Raw genomic sequence first — 24,473 nt, forward strand, 5'->3', positions numbered from 1 at the left:
GAGATTACAAATTTATTTTTATTAAAACGAATATGAAAACAAAAGAACCACAGCGCCCTGCAACCTTACTCAATTTTATAGTTTCAACTCCCCTAAATTTGTATTCCTGCTAGTTGAAGAAATAATCAAGCAGATCCTACTGCGCCAACATAACGTACTGTAAAAGTGGGAATGAGGAGGTAGGCAACTCCCGGTATCTGGTTTAACCCCTTTGTGCGTGGAGATGTCGTCCTGAGTTTTAAAAGCAGGGCTGTAGCTCCCTGCATGCAATAGGGACAGAAGCATTTCTCTGTTAACCTGGATGAACCGGGAACCCTAGGGCATAATCTGGGAAGAAAAATACTCTAGCACCCAAACTGTTTTAATTTGCTAGTCTGTCCCAACAGCACCGTGAACAAATCCCCAAATTGGGCTGCAGCTGTTCTGCCAAGTTCTGGTCTGAGCAAACCTTCAGTGACCGAGCTGAATATCTCCCCACAACACTTAGCCCAAATAAGCTTCAGGTCCTGGACTTTCACAGGTGTAGCCCAAGAGGCCACGATGCCATTTATTCAGACATTAAAGAACCCATGAACCCTAGATTCTGCAAAAAGCAAACCAAATCAACACAAATATCTAAGGCACAGGCAACTAGCGAGATTGGGGCCAGCTCAGTGCCTTCTTAAGAAACAGACCAAATAGTCCAGGTTATTCAGCTATGGGAAGGAGAGCGGCCACAGTGACTAGACAGAAAAAGCTAAGGCTTGGAACATTACTTCTGTACAATTGATTAGTCTGCAACTCTGAAATGTAGAAGTTGAACTGTGCTACAAGAATGAGACTTACCCAAAGAGGCATTGTGCCAGCGGTTTTCCATGCGCCTCGGGGGTTGCAGTGCTTTGTCTCATTAAGGCATTTTAAGAGCAATCACAGCCCCCTGACATAAACTTATCCATAAAAATTGTGCATGCCACCTGGAGCGCAGTCAGACACACGGACTCCCCTGAACCCCACTGTTCTTCTGCTCCCTTTGATATCTGAGCAACCACAGAACAGGTACAATACAGGCAAGCTTCCCCCTTCTTTGTCACCCGCACAGGCAGGAGCAGTACATGCATCCCTCAGAGCCTGCTCTGGGGAGGGTACATGGGGGGGGGACGGAGCGAGTAATTCAGCTTCCATGCTGGTGCAAATCTTTGGTGTGACAATGGGGTATGAGCAGGATACAGACACCTGAGAGCACCAGCTCATTCAACATCAGAAAGAAGGGCGTCCCCAGCGAGAAATGCTTTCCAATCATTACAAGCCTGAAGCAGATGTGGACCGGTGACTTTGCCATGAGAAAACACCGTCCCAGTCCCCTTAAGGCTTCAAGGTCCCTGCTGAAGAGTAGAAAGCACGATATGTGATTAGGAGGGAGTGCTGCTGTGGCACAGAAAAGATTACAGTTTAATCGAGACAGCACTTTGATAAAAATTCTTTTTATGGCTTTTTCAAGGTAAAGCTTGCATCAATCTTAATGGAGGGGTAAAATAAAGCTGGTAATTTACACAGGCACAAGTTATTAAGCCCACGAGCAAAAGGGAAAGGCAGCAATGCTGAAGCCATTTGCCGGTCCTTTGGTCACTGTGCCGGCAAGGGCTGAGTGATGTGGAGGTTGGGTGCCTGCATAGACCACGTGTCATGGCCCTGATGAGTCTGTAGGAGGCGGTAAAGCTGCTTCAGGTGAGTCACAATGTTGTCCTTAATGTCAGGCATGGAGATCTGCAGCCGCACGCTGCTGCTGTCAAAGGAACGCGTGAAATCTCCTGAAAACATCTCGTAAATCATCCGAGCAACCACCGGGATGATCTGTCAGGAAGCAAAGCAGAAAACAAAACTAAGCAAAGTCTAGGCTGAGCGGCTCAAGAGCAGTACATCCTCACTCTCCTTGGCACGTGTAAGAGGGCACGAGTCTGGTGTGCACAAACTGGCACGTTCCTTAAGGGTGCAACAGCCCCGAGGACTACGTGCAGGGCTTCCACAGCCACAAGCAGCAGCTGAATCCAGAACAAAGTACATTTCTTTACAAATCCAAAAATTCAGTCATGAATTGACTTGGAAAAGGAAAAACAGGGTTACTTATGTAAATTTCTGAATCACTTTATCTACATTCAGCTCAAGGCAATTTACAAAAGAATTTTGCAGAATGTCAGTTTGAACTTTTGGGGGCTTTTTTGGAGGGGGACTGGCCCTAGCAGCTTCCTCCTGCTCTTTGGAGCTTCCAAGGCTGGGATCCAGCCTTCAGGCGCAGCGACCTGGAGATTTATCCCCACTTTTATATCTCCTGCCACCTCTTAGTCCAGTCATCGCGGCGAAGGTCCCTGGAGCTGGGGGCCACACACCAGAGCCCCTTCCTGCAATCAGAAGCTCTGCATCCTGCCACTAGGTGTCACCTCTGCACCCTCTCCCAGAGGCCATGACTGCTTAACGCCGCCGTCTAAGCACCCACAGCCCCGGTGACTGAGCTGGGACTGGAACCCAGGACCCTCTCCCATGGCAGTGGATGGCACTGCCCTTCAGCTAAAAGCACTGGAAAGCACAGATGATGCTGTCGAGGGCCCCGATTTAATTCTCAGGCAAAATAAAGTGCCTAGTCCTTGCACAAATTTGAAGTGGTGCAACGTTTGGGCAAGGATTTCGTTTGATTTGTGATAATGGCTGTTGGTAACTGCTACAGAAAGGTACGTTTATTACTGTGTGTTGTATAACTATATAAAAAGTAAAAAATACAATATATCACCCTGGGTGTGTTTAAGAGTAAGGCAATCAATAAAATAAATAAGGGGTCAATTTTAAAAGGCGCGCACGGGCGTCCCATGTGAGCATGGTTCCCGGCGTGCGTAGATGGACTCGGCTATTTTATAACGTGCCCACGTCAGCACACGCATATGCACGCCAGATTTTAAATTCCGCATGTGTGTGGGCGGGGGGATTTTTAAAAAGCAATGCGAGTAGGCCTTCTCCAGTTCCCTTCCAGTCCTTTCCTCCCCAACCCTTCCCTACCTAGCTACTCGCGTTTTTTTGTTTCATTACTTCCTGCTCCTCTGGAGCAGAAGTAAACTCTGCACGCCAGCCGGCTGCCGGCGCACGCTTCCCCAGGACAGTGGCTAATGGCGCTGTCCCGGCCCCCTCCCTCCCGGCACTTCTGCTCATATCCAGGGTTACGTGCGTGGCCGGGCCCTTTCTAAAATGTGCTCGGCCTGTGCAGGGCCCGGCCAAGCGCGTAAGCCCCGGTTTTTGCACACGCGGGCCATTAAAAATTTGGGCTTAAATGAATAAATGAGGTTCCCATGGTGCTTTCTCCTCAGGTTTTTGCTTGCAGGGTATTCCCCCTCCCGTGCAATTTATTCCCTTCCAGAAGCTGCAGAAAATTACAACTTTCTGCATTTCAAGACTGCACAAGTCAGAAAAAAAAAAAGATGGAAAGAGAAACCTCTATCCCTCAACTTCTGGTTTGTCTGAAAGTTACATTCGATCCTGAGGGGCTGCAGCCCCATCAAACCCTGAAGAGCTCCAGTACAGGGATTTGCACTTTTACGCTTTTTTTGTGACCTTGGCAGGTTTTCCCCCTGCTCCTTTGAGCTTCCAGCCCAATCACTACCAGGGGCTGGCATCTGGTGCCGAGCATTCGTCCATAATCCCTAGGGGGATTTCTCCAACTTACACAGGAGCCGTGTCCCAGGGGCCTCCAATCATAGGCCCTAAATCCAGCCAATAGGTGTCCCCCACCCACCGTGATCGTGAGCGCTGACTTCACAGCATCCCCCCCCCAATCTGGCCCAGGGGTGGAATGACCTGAGGCCAAGTCCTTCCGGGCACAGCGATCCAACCCTCGTTCCTTTAAAAAAAAAAACCCAAAAAGAGTTTTGTTTTACCTGAACTACTATCAGTTTCCTTTCTTTGGGTTTTCCATCAGGCCATTCCTCTCCAAAGCATAGATACATTTCGTAGGGGGGCTGTGATTCCATCTGCCCCTTCTGATGGGCGATGAGCCCTGATAAAGAGAATACACCCAATGTAAGTGGTTGCAATGCCGGAAGCTTAGCGCCCGTGTGCACAGAAAAGCTGGATTTCCTCAGGAATGCTTTGCATGCAGCTCAAATTCCCTTGCGATTTGTTTTTGACCTCCGCTCGACAGGAAGGAGGACCGCGTATGCTTCAGTTTCCGTCTGCCCCCCATAACTTGTGAACGGCTGGGCAAGGCATCACTGCAGCTGGTGTGGAGCTAGATTGATGGCAAGGGGACATTACACCGTTTCAGCTTCCAAACGTGGGCAGTGCTTTCAGGGAGCTGGGGGCAGGGATGCATTAGGTGGACGAGGTGGCTGCTTAGGGCGCCGGAATGGGGGGGGGGGGGGGGGGCGCGACAGGTAGACCGCGAGGGTGAAATGTTTGAAAAGGGATGGAGCTGCGCGGTGCGACGCAGAAGTAGGCGAGATCGCCGATGGTGGAGTTGGGGAGACAGAGACTCATCACCAGCTAGGGCGGCTGGGTATCCTTGCACCGGCACCGGCTGGCGGGGGGGAGAGGGAACTTTGACTGGGACTAGAACCGCGGGCAGACAGAAAAGTTGTTCCTGCCTCCGCTCAGTCTCCTGCGGTAGGGGCTCCGGTGTGGGAAAGCCAGCGACGCAACCACACCTCGGGTGCGTAAACACCAAACCAACGATGTGCCGCGAGTCCCTCGTTATAAAAAAATGAGAATGTGTCCCACCGAGAGGAGCAGAACTGGAGAGAGTCCTTTCATAATCTGGTCTCGTTATCACTGCACAAAACCTGGAACATTATTGCTAAATATCCATTAAGGAAAGAAAAGATGTGCAGAGCAAGGCCTGGTTCATGTTATCTGTGCAGGCTGCAGTACTCGCGGTGGCCACAAGCTGTCAGTATTACGGGTTACCAGACTAGGACCAGGCAGGCACCACTGCTGGAAACGATTCTCCACCCTGCAATTTTCACGTGGAAATGTTATATCACTTTCTAACTTTTATACAGATCTACCTTTCCTGAAAAGGTGGTTTCTGTAGCTTGAAAGGAGATAAACGAGCACACAGCCAGACAAAGCAAAAACATGAGCAATTTTTTTTTAAAAGACATAAAGCGCCAAAAAAGAGATTAGAAATTTGCAATAACCCTACAAAACCTACCACTTAGAAACATTTCGAGGCAGAAGAGCTTGACCTTCTTTTGCCTCTCAATCAGATTGGGCATGTTGGGCGAGGGGGCGCATGGGCCAGACCAGTAGACCTTGCACTGGCACAGGCGGATGGCGTAGATGGCATGGCCGCTGATCTCCAGAATCAGGCCCCTGTCCATCACGTCCAGCAGCCGGCCAGTAAACAGCTTCTGCTTCTCGTTGGCTATCTGCTCTGTCCCTGGGAACCTCACTTGCTCCAGGGTCATGGGTCCAAAGAGCTCCTCCTGGTCCGGCATGGGGCCAAGGTCACCGTAGAAAAGCCGGCAGCCCTGGGGGTTGCTGACCGTCATGGACTGGCCCATCTCCTTCCCTCGGTACTGAAACTGGATTTCTAGGTCTGTCACTAGAAGGGGAAAAAACAAAAAAAACCCCAAAAACTTACACATTAGAGAATCTGTTTAATGCATCATCACTGCTGCCCGATTCTTTTAATTGTAGCAATTACAATCCAGCTCCCTTCATCCAGCCCCCTGGAATACCTGACAGCGATCTGTCTGGGAAGCCACAGAGGGATGTGCAGCCCCAGCTTGCACATCCCTCTGTGGCCTTTTTGAATGGCCGGGCCACAGCAGATTTTTCAGTCCCTCTCATCCCAGCAGACGAGGGTTCCCGTGACTCCCACCACCTCCGGCACCCTTCGTGCTCTGCACTCCAGTGCCATTCACAGCACAGAAACGTGCTAATGCAAAACACAGTTCTCTCTAATTATTCAAGGGTTTGGCTTGTGCAGGAGAGATCTCTTCACTGCTTCGCACTGATCTACCGGACGGAGAGCTTAGGAGGACGCAGGATAGCCAGAAGGAAGCCTTCGGTCTCAGAGAGAAATGGTTGATTATTAGCTCCTTCTCTGGGTGATTACAGCTACAAAGGGAAAGCATTCTAACCTAGCTGATTCTTCTGAGAAATGCTCCTTTTACATGTCCTCTGCTACAGGTCATGTTTGGTGCTGCCTGGCTGAGGCTGCACTAGGACTTATGATACAGATTTTCCGAGTCTGTGGGTCAAGAATGACTTGACTAATTCGGTCTAGCGGGCCTTCGGACAGGCTCTTTAAGAAATGACGCTGTGATGAAACAGGGCTCCTTGGAGATCCCTTAGCTGCCTTGCAGTAGAGAACTGCCGAACATTTGCACTTACTTGGCAAAGAGCTAATCCACATTTCCGGTGAGCTAAAATAGTCGACCGAGATGGGTGGCGGTGGAAGCTCTTCCATGGTTGAAGGCTCATCCTTTGGCCACACTGCTTCAGGGCTACAGTTACCCACACTGGCTGGGCCCATCGGGGAATCTAGGAACCAACGACAGGGAGACAGGTAATTTCTGAAAACAGAACACAAGAGCAGACCTACCTGTAGATTGACCGGTTGGCAATGTCTGAATGTTTGCACGAAATGGGGCTTTAGTTCTAACATTCCTCAAAAACCGTGATTACACACCCAGCGTTAAAGTAATTCTGCTGGTGGAGCATTAACTGTATCCATTCTTTGGTCAATTATACATTTTAAAATACAATGGGGCGTTTTCGGGCAGCGTCACCTTGCCTATTTAATCCATTGAAGAGCAAGAATCACTTATTTGGGAAAGATTTCACAGCTCAGTGGTGGTTTTTGTTTTGTTTTTAAATTGAAAATTTTGTCATGAAACATTTTTCTGAAATTTTGAAAGTTCTAGAAGTTACAGAAAACCCCAAACTGAGGCCTCCTTTACCTTTTGTTTTAATTAATTAGTCCAATAATCTCCCCGGGCCTGGAGCAGGCCAGGGTTTGGGAGAGGAGGGGGTGTGCACGACGTTTCTATCGTTTCATTTCCTTCTGCAGGTCTTTCTTTTACATTTCCTGCATGCTTACTTTACTAATCGCACAGGCAGGAAACATGACACAAAACAAAATTCCATTCGTTTTTTGTGTTATTTCAGATAAGAAATATAATAAAGCTGCTTTCCCTAGCTGAGAGAGTTCCTCTACTGGTTGGATTTATTTGTGCTTTCATTGACACCAGTGACAGCCAAAAACTGAAAATCAGCTAAATTCAAAACATAAAAAAATACTTTCCTCCATTTTAATTTTTCAGGAGACGTAGATCCAGTCCTGGTTTTACCCTGCTGCCTCCATGAATTTGCAGTTCTGACTTCCTGGGGGAAAACTACATTCCCCTGCATGCAATGCAATAAAAGCAGGACTGGATCAACCAGTCTTGAAAAAAAATAAAAAAGAGAAACAGGAAGCTCTAAGTGTAGCAAAGAAAGTTCTCTCATTTCGGCCATGAACACAATCTGAGAGAAAGTGCATCAGCACATCTGGACTGAATGCTGCTCGAGCGTCCCAGCAACCCTGCTGCCAGGCAGTCCACGTTCACCTGGGTCAAGGAACCGAAAGCACAGGGCGACGACCCGCAGGCATGCCGCCCGACTCGTTCTTCCAGAATCCTAAGAGCTTCTGGCCTGACTCACTGCACGGGAAGGCCACAGCACGTACAGAACTCGTTATCTGCACAAACAAACCTTTATTAGCAGACATGTGGAAATCAGCTCCATCACTGGCACAGGGAGCAAAGCCGAATCATGCTCCCTTCTCCCAGCAATGGCGACATCTACCGCTGTCCCTCAACACAAGCCCCTTTGTATACAAAACCTCAACAGGATAAAATTAAGCCTTGGCCTTTCCATAATAAAATTTGGGATTTTTTTAGCACAGTAATTGATAAAAAAAAAAAAAATCAGAATTTTACTACTCTGAAAAACGTATTTCCTTCATGCATGCACGGTACTATCATATGGCCAAACGGGCTGATTTTATTTCGGCTGCACCCCCCCCCCCCCCGAAAAGATACCCCAAACCTGCCCCAACCCTTCAAATTTGATTAATTACACATGTGACAGAGGCCAGCCAATGGCGCCGATAGCCTGTCACATGGAAAGGGCAAAGGGCCATCGGCGCCATTTTGATTACTGGCAGCCAACGACCAGAGAGCGGGAGATTGTTCCCAGGACCTCCGCTGGACCACCAGGGAATTTCGGCAAGTTTGGGAGGGGGTGCAATGAAGTAAATTTGAAGGGTTGGGGTGGGTTTGGATTTTTTTTTCTTTTACAACTCCCCGTCTGCCCCCCCCCCCTGGTTTAGGCCCCCCCCAGGGACTTTCGGTAAGTCTTGGGGGGGGGAGGAGGTGTCGGGTAAGTCTTGGGATGGAACCGTGCATCCACTTAAAAGCTAGGGCTTATATTTCAAGCCCTACTCCAAAAATCCTGAAAATCAAACTAGGGCTTATTTTCAGGGTACGGTTTATTATCGGAGCAACACGGTACCACAGTTTGTTGAACAGGAAAAATCTGATTATGCCCAGAACCTTGTTTAAAGCTGGGTTCCTAGTTAAGTTTCACACAAAACATGGCGTGGCTGAAGATGCTACGCAACAGGGGTCTTATTAAAGTTTCCCTACAGATGTCGGAGTTCCCCTACAGCTGGACGTTCTTTTTTTTCCTGACTTGGACCCTTAATAGACTTTAAATTTTAAGCTTTATATCCGCCCCCTAGCCCCCATAGCAGTAAGCATTCTTGTATCAGGGCCAGGGCGTGAACACAAAATCCCCGCTCACTTGTAGAGCTCAGAACACATCAACTGCAAAAGTTGGAGCGACTGCTTGAACAGAGCAAAGCCAGACTGAAGGGAGGGCGATTTTGCATTTGTTCAGCAACAGAAAAGAAGATGGTTAAAGTGGACTAGGTCTGACATTAAAGAGGTTGATGTCAGTAACACCTACAAGGGGAGGAGAGGAGCTGCTTTTCATCGTGTACAACTCTACCAACCTTTGATATTCAGGTATGGAAACGTGTCCTGAATTGGAACGTGAGGCTGAGACTGATTTAATTCTTCTTCCTCCTCATCTTCCAGGTCGTTATCCCTCTCATCCCAGGGAGCTGATCCCGTGGAGCCTGCACATTCACAGGTACAGAGAGAGCTTGATCACTACATGCTGAATAGAAACACGTTAAATTCGGGTCTTTTTCCAGTGGGATGGGGGTGGAGGGGAGAGAGGAAAAGGTTGCACCTATTTCAATTGTTGATTCTGGCTGATATCCCATTTTATGGATTTCCCATCTAGTACTCACCAATGAGACAGGCAATAGCTCCAGGTAATACAGCTGCAGGTTGTATCCAGAGGTCTGTATATTAGCTGCTTGGCTCTTCCGGTTTGTTAAGCATCTCTATCAGTTGTTTGATACATTTCTAACATTCTCTGCATTTTGTACTCTATTACAATGCGGTTCTACATCTCAGGTATCAACATGAAGAGGCTCCATTTATTGTTTAAACTCAGACATTTATCAGCTGCTTGCTTAAAAATGTCAGGCACCCAATGAAGTCATTGAACCTTATCAAAAACCTTTCCACACGTTCAATCTCCCTTTGCTCATCCAACGCTGCATATATCTATGGTGCTTTTATCACAATGCACAAGAATGAAGAAATTACTTACCTGATAATTTTGTTGTCCTTAGTGAAGACAGATGGACTCAGGACCAATGGCTTATGCTCCCCTGCCAGCAGATGGAGAAGGAGTCAGTTTTCAAAGCTGACGTCACCCTAGATCCCCCCCCCCTGCAGTGACCTCGGCCCCTCAGTATTCTCTTCAAAAGCCACTGTGGACATACTAGTGAAAAAACTTGATTTAAAATGTGATTAAACACGGATAACCATAACTGTTAGGGTTGTGCAGCAGGGACGGATTTGTCAGGACCCAAATCCATTGCATCCGTTCTCAGGGGACCCCGAGCCGTTCATTAGTTACATATGTATTCGTTTCCCAAAAAAAACCCCATCCCAACCCTTTAAATTTAATTTACTACAAACCCCCACCCTCCTGACCCCCCCCCCCCCCCCCAAGACTTGCCAAAAGTCCCTGAGGGTCCAGCGGGAGTCCTGGAGCGATCTCCTGCACTCGGGCAGTCGGCTGCCGGTATTCAAAATGGCGCCGATAGCCTTTGCCCTTACTATGTCACAGGGGCCGATCGCTCCAGGACCCCGCTGGACCACCAGGGACTTTTGGCAAGGCTTGGGGAGGTCAGGAGGGTGGGGGTTTATTTGTTAGTGATACTTTGTATTCGTGAGGGTTCGCCATACGTTTTGTGACCCCCACGAATACAAAGAATATGGCATATATGTTGCAGATTGCCAATACGTTGCAAACGAATGCACACCCCTAATAACTGTACTCAACCCCAGTAAGATTATAGATGCCCTGATCTAGGGACTGGATGACGGCTCATCCATAATCTCTTGGATTCGATATCCACTCCACGGGTGAATCCTTGGCACCATTCTTAGGCAGCCGGGGGCGGGATGCCGAGTCCCTCTGTCTACACAAAGGAAAATGAAATTATCAGGTAAGTAATTTCTCCATTTCCTAGCATGCAGCCAGATGGACTCAGGACCAATGAGATGTACAAAAGCTACTCCCGATCAGGGCAGGAGGCTGCCCATGGTCCAGTTAACACTGCCCTTGCAAAGGCTGCGTCCTCCCGGGCCTGAATGTCCAGGTGATAGAACCTGGGTAAGGTGTGCAAGGACCACATCGCCACTCGGCAGATGTCAATAGGAGACAGCAGTCTAACTTCCGCCCATGAGACTGCCTGAGCCCTAGTGGAATGAGCTTTAACCTGAGAGGTAATGGCTTTCCTGCCTCCACACAGGCTCCCGTGACCACCTCCTTAATCCAGCGAGCCATGGTAGCCCAAGAAGCTGGTTCACCCTGCTTCCTTCCACAATGAAGGACAAACAGGCAATTCGTCTTTCAGACCAGTTCTGAAATTTCCAGATACAGCACAAAGCGCCTATTGACATTCAAATGGCGGAGGAGGCAGTATTCTTCCACGTCATTGTGCTTATCTAGGGATGGCAATGAAATGGACTGATTCAAACAAAACTCCGAGACTATCTTGGGCAAGAAGGATGGAAGGTATGAAGCTGCAGTTCTCCTGGAGTCATCTGGAGGAACGGTTCCCAACACGACAATGCCTGTAGCTGTTGGGGGGAGAGGGCTTTGGCCGTCACCGTCGAGCTCGGCTTCCTGCATCCGCTGCCTTTCAGCTGCTTCAGCAGCAAAGTCCATGCCGGGAACCGGCTACCAGACCAAGGCTCACCTCTGAGGGATCTCGGAAATCACCTCAAGAATTCTCAACTGGGGAAGGGACCTTTAGGTATCACCACAGGAGAGCGGGGCTCATTCTTTCTCCAATATAAAAGTAGAATTTCTCCTTCCAAAAGGTACAGTAATAGGGAAAGCACGTCCACCTCTGCTGGAGACAGAGAAATACCAAAGGGCTGAGGTCACTGCAGGGGCGTGTCTAGGGTGATGTCAGCTTTGAAACCTGACTCCGTCGCCATCTGCTGGCAGGGGAGCATAAACCCATTGATCCTGAGTCCATCTGGCTAGACACTAGGGAAATGCTCCATAGTAGCAAGAAAACAAAGACATTCAGGCCAGTGAACGTAGCAGAGAACCAAACAGAAGAAACAAACCAAGAGCCTCACGTTTGCACCAAGCTTATGAAGTCATCAACAGTTTAACACAAGAAAAGCAAAACAAATGTTCCTGGAGGGCAGATGGCTCTTTATTTGCTCAGCGTGGTGCGGCTTAACCTCAGCTCTCACCTGGGTTAATGATTGACCCCTGGGACTGTGGGATATCGCACACTTCATAAATCTTAACCGGGTTCATCGGCACTTCCTTGGTGCCGTCGTACATCAGCTTGAACTCCCGGCTCTTGTTGAGTGCGCACCGCAGTTGGGCCTTCCACTTGGCGGGGTCAGGATCGTCCCCTCCTTCCTGGTACTTCCCCGTTTCCACAGCCCAGGCCTGAAGAGAAAGCACATCTTCAGCAACCTTGTTATCCCATCCTGGGTCATCACAGTCCATAATTCAGGCTCAGCCAATGGCTAGGCTCTTCCAGCAGTCTGTAACCAACCAGCACCAGCCAATTTTTTGCTTAAAATATCTCCTTATTGGAAGGCTGCCATCTCCGGTCCTCAAGGGCCACAAACATTACGGGTTTTTAGAAGGCCCACACTGAATTTTATGATACATATTTGATCCAAACACCACCTTCATTTGCATATTTTGGCTACTGTGCAATCCAGACCTACTGTCAGCTCTTGAAGCTGAATTGGCCCTCTTGATTTTCTCCCAGTCTATGTGAAAACCAATGTTTATTTGTAAAGGAATCCCATCATGCCTGCAAGGTCTTGTGAATATCTAAAGCAGTGGTCCCCAACCCTGTCCTGGGGGCCCACCAGCCAGTCGGGTTTTCAGGATATCCACAATGAATATGCATGAGAGAACATTTGCATGCACTGCTTCCATAACATGCAAATTTTCTCTCATGCATATTCATTGTGGATATTTTGAAAACCTGACTGGCTGGTGGGCCCCCAGGACAGGGTTGGGGATCACTGATCTAAAAGGACCCAGTGACCTGCAAGAGACACATGGATTGAGCCCCCAGCTCCTCCCTGTCAGTTTCACTCTCAGAAACCACATCTGCAGTGCAGGTTTCAAAATCCTTGGGCACGTCTGTGGCACAGACAAAGGTAAATATGATGATAGTGCGCTGAAGGAAGAGGAAGAGAGGCAAGTCACGCTGGATAGCAAGGAGTTTTTATACACACACATTACATAAAACAACATTTAAAATGTATCACGTTCAGACATCCAGTTTTGTTTTGCACCTTGAATATTGTGTTCTCTTCCTCATGCTGCGGGCTGTGCCGTGTCGCATGTTTCCAGGGGATCTGAAAGCGCTTGGCCTCTCTGTTAAGCCATATGAGGCCTGGATACATGCCGCTGTCCACCTGGGCTACCAGCCAGGGCTTGAGCCGAACCCTGCGTGGATGCAAGGCCATGATCTGCAAACACACACACAGAAAGTCAGCCAAGCTGAGCACTGCAGGTAACGCAGCGCTACGGGGCTGGACATTAGCAATGGAAGGTTGAGATGTCCCGTTCACCCACCCAAAAGAAGGGAATTTACTTCTTCATACAAACGTTTTCACCCCATGAATCAGGGTCTTGGAATTCTTGTCATCCCCCCTTTTCCCCAGTCGCTCGCCAACACCCTGCCGAGTGCTCCCATCCAGCCGTCTGGCACGTTTAGATGCCAGGAAAAGCTAAATTCTTGCAAACATGGCAGCTCCTGAGGGCAGCTCTGAAAACTGTTAAAAAGGTCTTAGGAAGGGGAAGTGCAGACCCCCTCCCCCCACCCCCTCTTATAGCGTGTCCCATGGAAACGTTGCAAGGGAAGCCAAAAGCACAAAAGCTCAGAGTAATACAGTAAATGCCCAGCAACGATTTTACAGGCACTCACCAAAAGCAGAACCCAACCCCCAATCCATGCCGGGGAGTGGTAAACTGATCTGGAAAAAGAATCCAAGATAACTTTGCTCAGATATTCAGCGGAACATAGCTGGGTACGCTTTTCATTGAATATATTCAGACAAAGTCAAAATCTTACCCAAATAAAGTTATCCGGATACCTTTACACCTGCTCGCCAACACGAGCACACTCATCCCGATAACCTTACACCTGCTCGCCACCACGAGCACACTCATCCCGATAACCTTACACCTGTTCGCTACCACGAGCACACTAATCCCGATAACCTTACACCTGCTCGCCACCACGAGCACACTCATCCGGATAACCTTACACCTGCCCGCCACCACGAGCACACTCATCCCGATAACTTTACACCTGCCCGCCACCACGAGCACACTCATCCGGATAATTTTACACCTGCCCGCCACCACGAGCACACTCATCCCGATAACTTTACACCTGCCCGCCACCACGAGCACACTCATCCGGATAACTTTACACCTGCCCGCCACCACGAGCACACTCATCCCGATAACTTTACACCTGCCCGCCACCACGAGCACACTCATCCGGATAACTTTACACCTGCCCGCCACCACGAGCACACTCATCCGGATAACCTTACACCTGCTCGCCACCACGAGCACACTCATCCGGATAACTTTACACCTGCTCGCCACCACGAGCACATTCATCTGGATAACCTTACACCTGCTCGCCACCACGAGCACACTCATCTGGATAACCTTACACCTGCCCGCCACCACGAGCACACTCATCTGGATAACCTTACACCTGCTCGCCACCACGAGCACACTCATCTGGATAACCTTACACCTGCTCGCCACCACGAGCACACTCATCCGGATAACTTTACACCTGCCCGCCACCACGAGCACACTCATCTGGATAACCTTACACCTGCTCGCCACCACGAGCACACTCATCTGGATAACCTTACACCTGCCCGCCACCACGAGCACACTCATCCCGATAACTTTACACCTGCCCGCCACCACGAGCACACTCATCCCGATAACTTTACACCTGCCCGCCACCACGAGCACACTCATCCGGATAACTTTACACCTGCCCGCCACCACGAGCACACTCATCTGGATAACCTTACACCTGCCCGCCACCACGAGCACACTCATCCGGATAACTTTACACCTGCCCGCCACCACGAGCACACTCATCTGGATAACCTTACACCTGCTCGCCACCACGAGCACACTCATCCCGATAACTTTACACCTGCCCGCCACCACGAGCACACTCATCCGGATAACTTTACACCTGCCCGCCACCACGAGCACACTCATCTGGATAACCTTACACCTGCCCGCCACCACGAGCACACTCATCCCGATAACCTTACACCTGCCCGCCACCATGAGCACACTCATCCGGATAACTCTAGCTGGCTAGGGCTGAATAAGCAGTGCTTAACTAGCTAAAGTTAAACCTGCCCCTGGAATGTTCCATCACTGCCTCTTTTTAGCTGCCTAAATTTTGTCTGGATAATGAGTTACCCAGATAAAATTTAAAATGGAGAGCTGGGGAGGGGGGATTTTTGAAACCTAAGATTTTTCCGATTAACTCCCACAGTTACCCGGAGAAATCTTCTGACTATGGACCTCTCTGTTATCAAATACATGCACTTTGTGTCACTGGGAGTGATGTGAAGTCTGTAGGGCCCCTACACTGATACAAAATGGGAGAAAACGTAAGCGGCCCCACAGGGAGATAATGCAGCAGGAGACCTCTGGATGATACCTCCTCACTGGGATTACACTGGAAACAATCTCTATAAATAAATAAATACAATTATCTGTGGATGATGGCAGGCACTGGAGAAAGTGAAAACAAGCATTTATAATTTACAGTTAAAACGATAACGGCGCTCTCCCTTCCACAGGGGAGAGAAACCTCTGCAGCACCACCACCAGGAACTCCCTGTGTACCTTCTGCTCTGCTTAGGAAAGAGGAGGAATTTATAGAATTATTCATTTCAAGAGAAGGAAAAAAAGAAAGCGCTGCTTTTTTCATTTTTAATGGCAGACTTAGCACTACAATAAAATATAAAATAAAACTTAAAAAAACCTGTTTCCTGGGAGGGCCTAAGACAAATATTCCTGGAAGCAGAAACGGGTCAGACACCGCGTGTTACGCACCGGCCTGGATTCCAGCTGACAGATAATTCAGGACTCCAGAAGAATAAACTATAATTAAGACAGACTATTTATACCATATGCTAATGAGGGACATTGCTGTGCCACCTGTCAAAAGGAGCTAGGATTAAAGACGTCTGCCAAGAAGACCTAAAAATACAACAGGGTAATTATGTCCAGAGTTCAGTTAGAGCTTATAATTAACAGCAACCACTGTAAAAAAAACAGTAAAATCTATAAGGAGAGAGGCTGCAATAGAGGCGTTTAATTCACCAAGTCTCATAATTCAAGAGCGAAGGAGCACCCGAGGACGCAGTCAGGTGACAGGCTTAAAACAAAACGAAATACGTTTTCACGTGACGCAGAAGTGTCCTGTGGAACTCCCTGCCGCGGGATCAGACTCGGGCCATTAAATGTATCAGTCTGGGATAAATCGCGCTCGCTGGACACGGAGAGACGGATGCCTGTACACACGTGTCCTCTAAGTGCCAGCTGCTGGCCACCGTCAGACCTTAGGCCTGACCCAGTGTGGCATTTCTTGTGCTTTTCCCCTGTTTCTCTTAAATAAAAGGAAATTTAAATTTAAAAAAATGGCAGACATGAATGTGTGGAGGTCTCTGCAGTTGACTCCATGATTGCCCGATCGCTTTATAGGAATGCCACTCTGGATTGCTCTTTCAAAGGATCACAGTCAGATTAGTGGATTGGAAATGTTTCAAACCTCAGCTTTATTCGTTGCCATACATAGTTACATGTCGAATCGCTTTATGCTTTTTGGTCATTTCACGTAACAGTTTTAGAACCAAAATGAAACGCACTAACAGGTTACCCCGCTGAATGCAGCCGAGAGCTGAAGCGGAGCACCTGATCAGCAGCGTCAATGTGCAAATGACAGCAGCAGAGCCATAGGAGCTGTTTGCAGGAGCTGCGTCCACTGGAAGCTCAGTAACAGCTGCTGGTCTCTTCCAAATGCTTCAACTCATCCTTCCTACCTATTCAGACCAAGTAAATCGCAGGTAGGACTCATCCCCTTCAATATGTCTCAGGTAAAAAATAAAACCGGAGAGTGAGAAGCAATAGCAGCCAAGGTACACATGCACCTGGCCAGCTCCAGTAACCAGATCCACCATTTCTAAGAATGGCAGTGACTGCTCAGGAATCTTAGCTGCAACGCTTAAGCTAGCAGTGCAAATGGTATGATTACGATGCAGCAGGTAGATCTTGGAGAAAACTGGTATCCTGGTTGATTTTGATACCTTTAAAATGGGTCCATAAGACATCAGATGTGAGCATTAGATTGATATGGTTCAGCTGAGGGATTTGTGTCACTGGCAACCAACACAGAACACGCTACCTGCATTGACTATGCAAAAAAAAAGAGAAAGGCTATGGCTACTCAGTACAGATGCTCGATGATTGCAAAGATGCGACATTAAAAAAACAGCATCTGGGTCTAAAACAGGGCAGATGTGGGAGGTCCACAAAACTTGGAGACAGCGCACGTTTATTTGCAATGACTGCACTCGGCACATTTTGTGATCCAGGGAGCAGCGACAGCCCCCCAAAGCTACCATGCAATGTGTTCCCTGTGCGCAATGTCACCGCATTTCCAGGAAACGTGCAGGAGCTGCTCAGACACCCGCTGCATTTTACACAAATTCAATTTCTACAACAGAAAGGGGATGTTCCATTTTGTGCCTTGGATTTGGTGCACAAGTACCAGCTCCAGCTCCCTCCCCCCTTCAGAATATAAGAAGTGCCATGCTGGGTCAGAACAAGGCCCACCCAGTCCAATATCCTGTCTCCAACAGAGGCCGGTCCGAGTCAGAAGTACCCGGGAGATCCCTTTCTTGTTATTCCAGGGATAGCCGTGGGGTTTTTTTTTTAGTCTACGCGGTTAATGTGTTTCCTCCAGGAACTTGTCCAAACCTCTGTCAAACCCCACTGTGCTCGTCGCCTTGCCCACGTCCTTGGGCAACAGATTCTACAGCCTGATTGTGCACCGAGTGAAAAAGCACTTCCTGTGATCCGTTTTAAATCTGCAGGTTGTTAGTTTCATGGTTTTGCATTCTTTACTCGTTCCACCCCACTCGTGATTTTAGAAACTTCTGGAATGTCCCCTCTCTTCTCTTGCACAGCCTTTCATCATAGGGGAGGCTCTGCACCCCTTTTATCTTTCTAGTTGCTCTTCTCTGCGCTTTTTCTAACTCCGAGGCGAGGCAACCAGAGCTGCACACGGTACTCAAGGTGCAGTTGACACAAAGCCAATGTGATACTTTCCCTTTTATTCTCTGTTCCTTTCCAAATCATTTCTAACATTCTGTTTGCGGTTTTGAGCAGAGGATTTCAATGTGCTGCCCACAAGGACTCAGAGGTCCTCTACCTGGGTGGTGATTCCCGATACAGAACCCAGCATCGGGTACCCGTAGTTGGGATGATTTTTCCTTATGTGCATCACTTTGCATTTTTCTACATTAAATTTCATCTGAAATTTAGATTCCAGGTCCTAGTTTCACAAGGGCCTTCTGCAGTTCTGCACAATCCACTGTGGTTTTAACAACTTTCAATAATTTCATGTCATCTGCAAATTGGATCAGCTCACTTGTTGTTCCCTTTGTCAGATCATTTCACTAGTGATCTTTCTCCATCTGGAAAATTGGCCGTTTCATCCCATCCTGTGTTTCCGGCCTTTTAACCAGTTACCAATGCCTCCTTATCCCATGACTTTCCTGAGAAGTCTCTCATGGGGGACTTTGTCAAATGCCTTCTGAAAATCCAGATACACTAAGATTAACCAGCTCATCTAACAGATTTGTGAGGCAAGACTTCCGTTTGCTATGGCACCCCAAGGTGGTGCAATGGATGGCAAACTGGTTGACGGACAGAAGTCAGCGTGGAATGGTAAACGGCAGCGACTCTGAGAAGAGAGGGGTGATAAGCGAAGGGCCTCGCTGATCGCATCTCTTCAGGATCTTTGTGAGCGATTATAGCTGAAAGGTTAGAAGGAAAGGTTTGTCTTTTTGTAGATGACCCTAAGATCTGCAACAGAGTGGACACGCCTCAAGGAGTGGAGAGGATGAGAAGTGATGTGAGAAAGCTCGAGGAATGGTGGAAGGGATTCAAAGCTGAGAAGTGCGGAGTCCACTAATCCAGAGGAGCTCTACGTGATGGGGGGAGAAAGACTGGGAGAGGGACCTCAGGGTAGGAGGGTCTGAAGAAGACCTGGAGGCAGCGAAGCAGTGTGACAAGGCAGCGGCTAAGGCCAGAGGGATGCATAGAGAGAGGCACAACCACAGGAAGAAAGAAGGAGGTACTGATGCCCCTGTCCAGGTCCTTGGTGAGGCCTCCCCTGGAATATTGTGTTCAGTTCTGGAGACCTCATCTCACAAAGGAGAGAGACAGGATGGAGCCAACCAAAATGGTGTGAGGTCTGCACCAGAAGACCTGAGATGAGACTGAAAGTCCTAAACATAGAGAGAGGGAAGATAGGATACAGACAGATACCATTCAGGCATTAAAGATGCACAAGAATCAAATCTTTCCTGCTGGAAAGAAAGCTACAGAACTAGGGGTCATAATTTGAAACTCCACAGGGATAACCTCAAGAATGTCAGGAAATATCTCGTCATGGAAAAAATGAGGCTGGTTTTAGGCATAAATAACATCAGCACATGTGCTGAGCACCAGATTCAGAAGATGACCAAAAGCTGGGGCCACTTCTGCTGCTCTCGGCTTTCCAGGGTGAGGGAATCATTACCCTAGGTTCTCTGCCTATGGACTCCATCATCTTAAATCCAGCCCTGGGAAAGCCCTCCCAGAAGAGGTAATGAAGTCAAGAATAGAAAAAGAATTCAAAGGGGCTTGGAATAAACAGAGGATCCCTAATGGCTAGAGGATAGAAGTGAAGAAAAGTGGTTAAATACATAGAGCGACAGTTACTACCCTTAACAGAAACATGGGGGTAACCTGCATGGGGGGGGGGGGGGGGCAGTTACTACCCTTAACAGAAACATGGAGGTAACCTGCGGGGAGCTACAGTTAGTATTCTTAACAGAAAGTATGAGGGTAACCTGTAGAGAGAGGCAGTTACTACCCTTAACAGTAACATGGGGGTAACCTGCATGGAGCAGCAGTTACTGCCCTTAACAGAAGGCATGGGGTAACCTGCACGGAGAGGCAGTTACTACCCTTAACAGAAAGCATGGGGGTAACTTGCACAGAGCGGCAGTTACTACCCTTAACAGAAGGCATGGGGTAACCTGCACGGAGAGGCAGTTACTACCCTTAACAGAAAGCATGGGGGTAACTTGCACAGAGCGGCAGTTACTACCCTTAACAGAAAGCATGGGGGTAACCTGCATGGAGCAGCAGTTACTGCCCTTAACAGAAGGCATGGGGTAAGTTGCACGGAGACGCAGTTACTACCCTTAACAGAAGGCATGGGGTAACCTGCTAACCTGCACGGAGAGGCAGTTACTACCCTTAACAGAAGGCACGGGGTAACCTGCTAACCTGCACGGAGAGGCAGTTACTACCCTTAACAGAAGGCACGGGGTAACCTGCTAACCTGCACGGAGAGGCAGTTACTACCCTTAACAGAAGGCATGGGTAACTTGCACGGAGAGGCAGTTACTACCCTTAACAGAAGGCATGGGGTAACTTGCACGGAGAGGCAGTTACTACCCTTAACAGAAGGCATGGGGTAACTTGCACGGAGAGGCAGTTACTACCCTTAACAGAAGGCATGGGGTAACCTGCATGGTACTGCAAACAAAAAAAACAAAAAAACCCAACAACAACTTGCAGGGCAGACAGGATGGACCACTTGGGGATTTTCTGCTGTCATTTACTATGTTATTAATTCTGAAATGAAAATACAGAGAAACTTGCCTAAAATGGGACTCTGCATATTAAGATCATTTCTTTACCCAGACCGTGCTTACTGTTCTGGAAAAGAAATGTTTAGTTTCGTTTATTGCATTTGATAGATGGCTTTCCTAGAAACAGAATCAGAGTGATTTACAATAAAACTTTCATGTACTATTACCTCTCTCTGTTATACAGGTACCTCTGTATTAGACAGCAGGCATGTTTCGGCTCCCTCCACAACGTGGGGTGGTGTTGGCATGCAGTAGGCATGGCTGCGAGCATCACAAGCAATAAATTTCCGAGTCTGAGATCATAGCCAGCGTGTCCTGGCGTAGCAGCGAGGCTCATTCCTGCACAAAACTAACCCATTTAGAGACACTGCCCTGGGTGAAACCAGATTTCAGTACCAAGATGCAGTTTAGTATTTTGTCCCTTTTAGGTAAAACGTTAGTGAAGAAGGGCATTTAGTCCAATAAAAAGGTATGGCTTTATGAATATATATATTTTTGTTGATCCTTTAGTTTCCCTCCTGTGGAATTCCATGTCTACATACGTGCACAATTATGGGGTTTCCACCAGCAAGCATTACTCAATCACTGGTGGTGTGGCTGTGGATCCTTGAGCGGCCGAGCTGGACCAGCAGGTCAATTTATAGCTGTGACCTGGAATTCCATACTTGCAGGGAGCGTCAAGTGTTCCCAGTGCTATCCAAAATATCATCCAGTGTTTTACAGGACTGCTGCATGTGCATGGTCTATACTGGGAAACATAGAAACGACGGCAGAAAAGGACCAAACAATCCATCCAGTCTGCCCAGCAAACTTATGGTAGTATCAGCCGTGGCCATACAGGTCTCCCCTATAATGGTAGCATCAGAGGGTGGCATCTGCCGTGCCGTACAAGTTACTCCCATACTTAGTTTCCCAAACCGTTAAAGTCAAGGCCCTTGTTGGTTGCTGTCTGAGTCCAATTCCCCGTTATCTCTTATCTCTTGCCGCTGAAGCACAGAGCAATGTTGGAGTTACATCACAAGTATAAGGCTTATGGCTAAGGGTAGTAACAGCCTCATCAGCAAGTTACCCCCATGCTTGTTTTCCCAGACTGTAGATTTTAAAATTCTTGGTTCTGAGTCGTCCTCCCTGGAGTTTAATTTCGTGACCCCTAGTTCTACTGATTTCTTTCCAATGGAGAAGGTTTGTTGATTGGGCATCATTAAAACCTCTCAGGTATCTGAAGGTCTGAATCCTATCTCCCCTGCTGCTCCTCTCCTCCAGGGTGTACATATTTAGGTCCTTCAACCTCTCCTCATAAGTCAATTGATGGAGACCTCCCACCATTTTGGTCTCCCTTCTCTGGACCGCCTCCATCCTGTCTCTGTCCCTTTTGAGATACGGGCTCCAGAACTGAACACAGACTCCAGGTGAGGCCTCACCAAGGACCTGTACAGGGGGATTATCACCTCCTTTTTCTTACTGGTTATTCCTCTTTCTATGAGCCCAGCATTCTTCTGGCTTTTGCTATCGCCTTGTCACATTGCTTCCCCGTCTTCAGATCGCCAGACACTGTCACCCCAATGTCGCTCTCCTGCTCTGTGCACAACAGCCCTTCACCCCCCCATCACATACAGCTGGTAGCACTGGCATGCAATTATCAATAACAAGATAAAGTGTATAATTTACCTGCTGCTCAGAGTGCACTGCACAATACAAGATTAAATTCCATGGTTACCTGATCCTCGTGCCCCTGGGACCACGGACTCGCAGGTCTGAGTGAGCACAAGGAAGTACGAGGGGTACAGCCCATGGGAGGACCACTAACTGTAAACCAATGAGCATCTTCACACGGGGTAAAGAGCCCTCTCCACACCAGACAGATTAAAAAAAAAAAAAAAAAGCAACCTTGAACCTCCAGATAAGGGGAGCAGCCATGAAAAAGAAAACTCTTTTTATGCACAGCAGCACCTGACGGGTGCATTTAGTAGCAGGGTCATTGGGAAGTTACTGGGAATCCTCTGATCCAGAGGAACGTCCCGGGTACTCACCGTGCAGATCCCCCTCGCCCCGCGGGGCCTGCCTGCCTGCCTGCGCGCGCTCCCCGGGACTTTTCCTGGACTCTCCTTCCGGGGCTCGTCGGCGGTGTGGGGCAGGCTCAGGTAGGACCGACGTCACGTTGCCCGGGGCAACCGGACACACCTTGCTGGCAGAAAGGAGGAGCCAGCCCGGCTTAGCAAGCGCGCACAGGCAGGCAAGGAGTGGGCGCGCGCTGCTCTCACTGTGCTCTGCCGTCACCTGGGGTCTCACTGCGCGCGCTGCTCTCTCCTGGGGCCTCCTCACTGCGCGCACTGCCCTCATCTGGGGCCTCCTCACTGCGCGCACTGCCCTCATCTGGGGCCCCAAGTGCCCGTTGCTGCCTCCGGTGGCCTGGCCTCCTGCTCACTGGGGCTCTGCTGTTACCTGGGGACTCACTGCGCACCCTGCTCTCACCTGGGGCCTCACTGTGCACCCTGCTCTCACCTGGGGCCCCAAGTGCCCACTGCTGCCTCTGGTGGCCTGGCCTCCTGCTCACTGGGGCTCTGCTGTTATCTGGGGCCTCACTGCGCACCCTGCTCTCACCTGGGGCCCCAAGTGCCCACTGCTGCCTCTGGTGGCCTGGCCTCCTGCTCACTGGGGCTCTGCCGTTACCTGAGGCCTCACTGTGCACGCTGCTCTCACCTGGGGCCTCACTGCGCACCCTGCCCTCACCTGGGGCCTCACTGCGCACCCTGCCCTCACCTGGGGCCCCAAGTGCCCGCTGCTGCCACCAGTGGCCTGGCCTCCCGCTCATTGGGGCTCTGCCGTTACCTGAGGCCTCACTGTAGTGCCCTGCTCTCACCTGGGGCCTGCCCTCTCCTCTCACTGAGCACCCTGGGTTTTAATAGCTCACTTAGTACCCTGTGTGCCAAGCATCTTGACTATAGAAACGAAGAAGCTGATATTCAGTGCCATTTGCTGGCTAAATTTGGATGTAGCGGAAAAATGGGATTAGAAAACTCACCACACCCCAGATAACTTTTATCCATCTAGGAAGTTGTGCTGCTAACTTGGGGATGGGAGCTGTCCAGAGCAGAGTTGACTGTCCGGGTACATTAGCCGGATAAGTGCCAATTTTCAGCCTGGCTAACTTTAAAATAACCGCTGAATATCACTGCAAAGTTAGCCTAATAAGTTTATCTGGCTAACTGTGCTAGCCTGCCAGAGGTTGAATATGGACCTTAAAATGTGAGAAAACCTATAGTACATAGGGCCCTAGATTACATTTTCAAGTCTATACGTTATTTTCTATTAAAAAAATAGTTGTAATTGTCCAAGTATCCAGGGCGAGCTTCATAATGAAAGCTGGGAAGCAAAGTCCTACTCATTGCCCCAAAATGCATAATTTGAAAATTCCCCCTGGGAATAATATCATCTGTGTGACAATGGTGGTGACCCTGGAATTAATGTTCATCACAAAACCCCTGCCCTTTCTTAGGCGAGTCTTGCTATAGTGAGAATGCCTGTCTGTCCATCCATATGCATGTGTGTGTCCGTGTTTCTGCACACACACACACGTGGCCCCACGTGCCACAAGGCAGAGGAGTTGGGACGAGCGAGGCGCCACTGATGGCCGTCACTGGATAGTGACGCCACTCCTCACTGGAGACGGAGAGAGGAATTTTGGCGCTGCTGCCACCATTGAACTGGTGGCAGCAGTGGTGGGAGGGGTGGAGAGTAGACGGGTGAGATGGGGCGCATTTCTGTGTAACTCCTGGGGCTTGCAGTTTTTAACTTGTTTTCTTTTCCTTTTATATGATCAAAGAGGTTGCGGGA

At 48.9% G+C, this 24,473-nt stretch overlaps 1 protein-coding gene across 2 annotated transcripts; it reads right to left on the reverse strand.

Annotated features, from left to right (window-relative positions):
- Positions 1–22,866, reverse strand: IRF6 (interferon regulatory factor 6). 2 transcript variants are annotated; one of them, XM_029573119.1, is made up of 9 exons: positions 22,670–22,866; positions 13,574–13,622; positions 12,939–13,115; positions 11,865–12,069; positions 9,020–9,145; positions 6,355–6,504; positions 5,168–5,560; positions 3,897–4,015; positions 1–1,830 (listed from the first exon to the last, which is right to left on the reverse strand). In XM_029573119.1, exons 3-9 carry the CDS (start codon positions 13,110–13,112, stop codon positions 1,603–1,605), a joined length of 1,395 nt encoding a protein of 464 aa, XP_029428979.1. In that variant the 5' UTR covers positions 13,113–13,115; positions 13,574–13,622; positions 22,670–22,866; the 3' UTR covers positions 1–1,602. The 2 variants fall into 2 exon arrangements, with proteins under 2 accessions (XP_029428979.1, XP_029428978.1); XM_029573118.1 differs by lacking the exon at positions 13,574–13,622 and having other exon boundaries at positions 22,670–22,862.
- Between the last annotated feature and the right edge of the window lie 1,607 nt (positions 22,867–24,473).

Source organism: Rhinatrema bivittatum, chromosome 12 (assembly GCF_901001135.1).
Source record: "Rhinatrema bivittatum chromosome 12, aRhiBiv1.1, whole genome shotgun sequence".
NCBI lineage: Eukaryota > Metazoa > Chordata > Amphibia > Gymnophiona > Rhinatrematidae > Rhinatrema > Rhinatrema bivittatum.

Excerpts from the sequence above, each read along its gene's own strand:
- IRF6 (XM_029573119.1), bottom strand. The coding sequence starts at position 13,112 with ATGGCCTTGCATCCACGCAGGGTTCGGCTCAAGCCCTGGCTGGTAGCC. Across the intron at positions 12,070-12,938 it reads AAGAGAACACAATATTCAAG|GCCTGGGCTGTGGAAACGGG; the intron begins GTGCAAAACAAA and ends CTTTCTCTTCAG. Across the intron at positions 6,505-9,019 it reads TCCATACCTGAATATCAAAG|ATTCCCCGATGGGCCCAGCC; the intron begins GTTGGTAGAGTT and ends GTTGGTTCCTAG.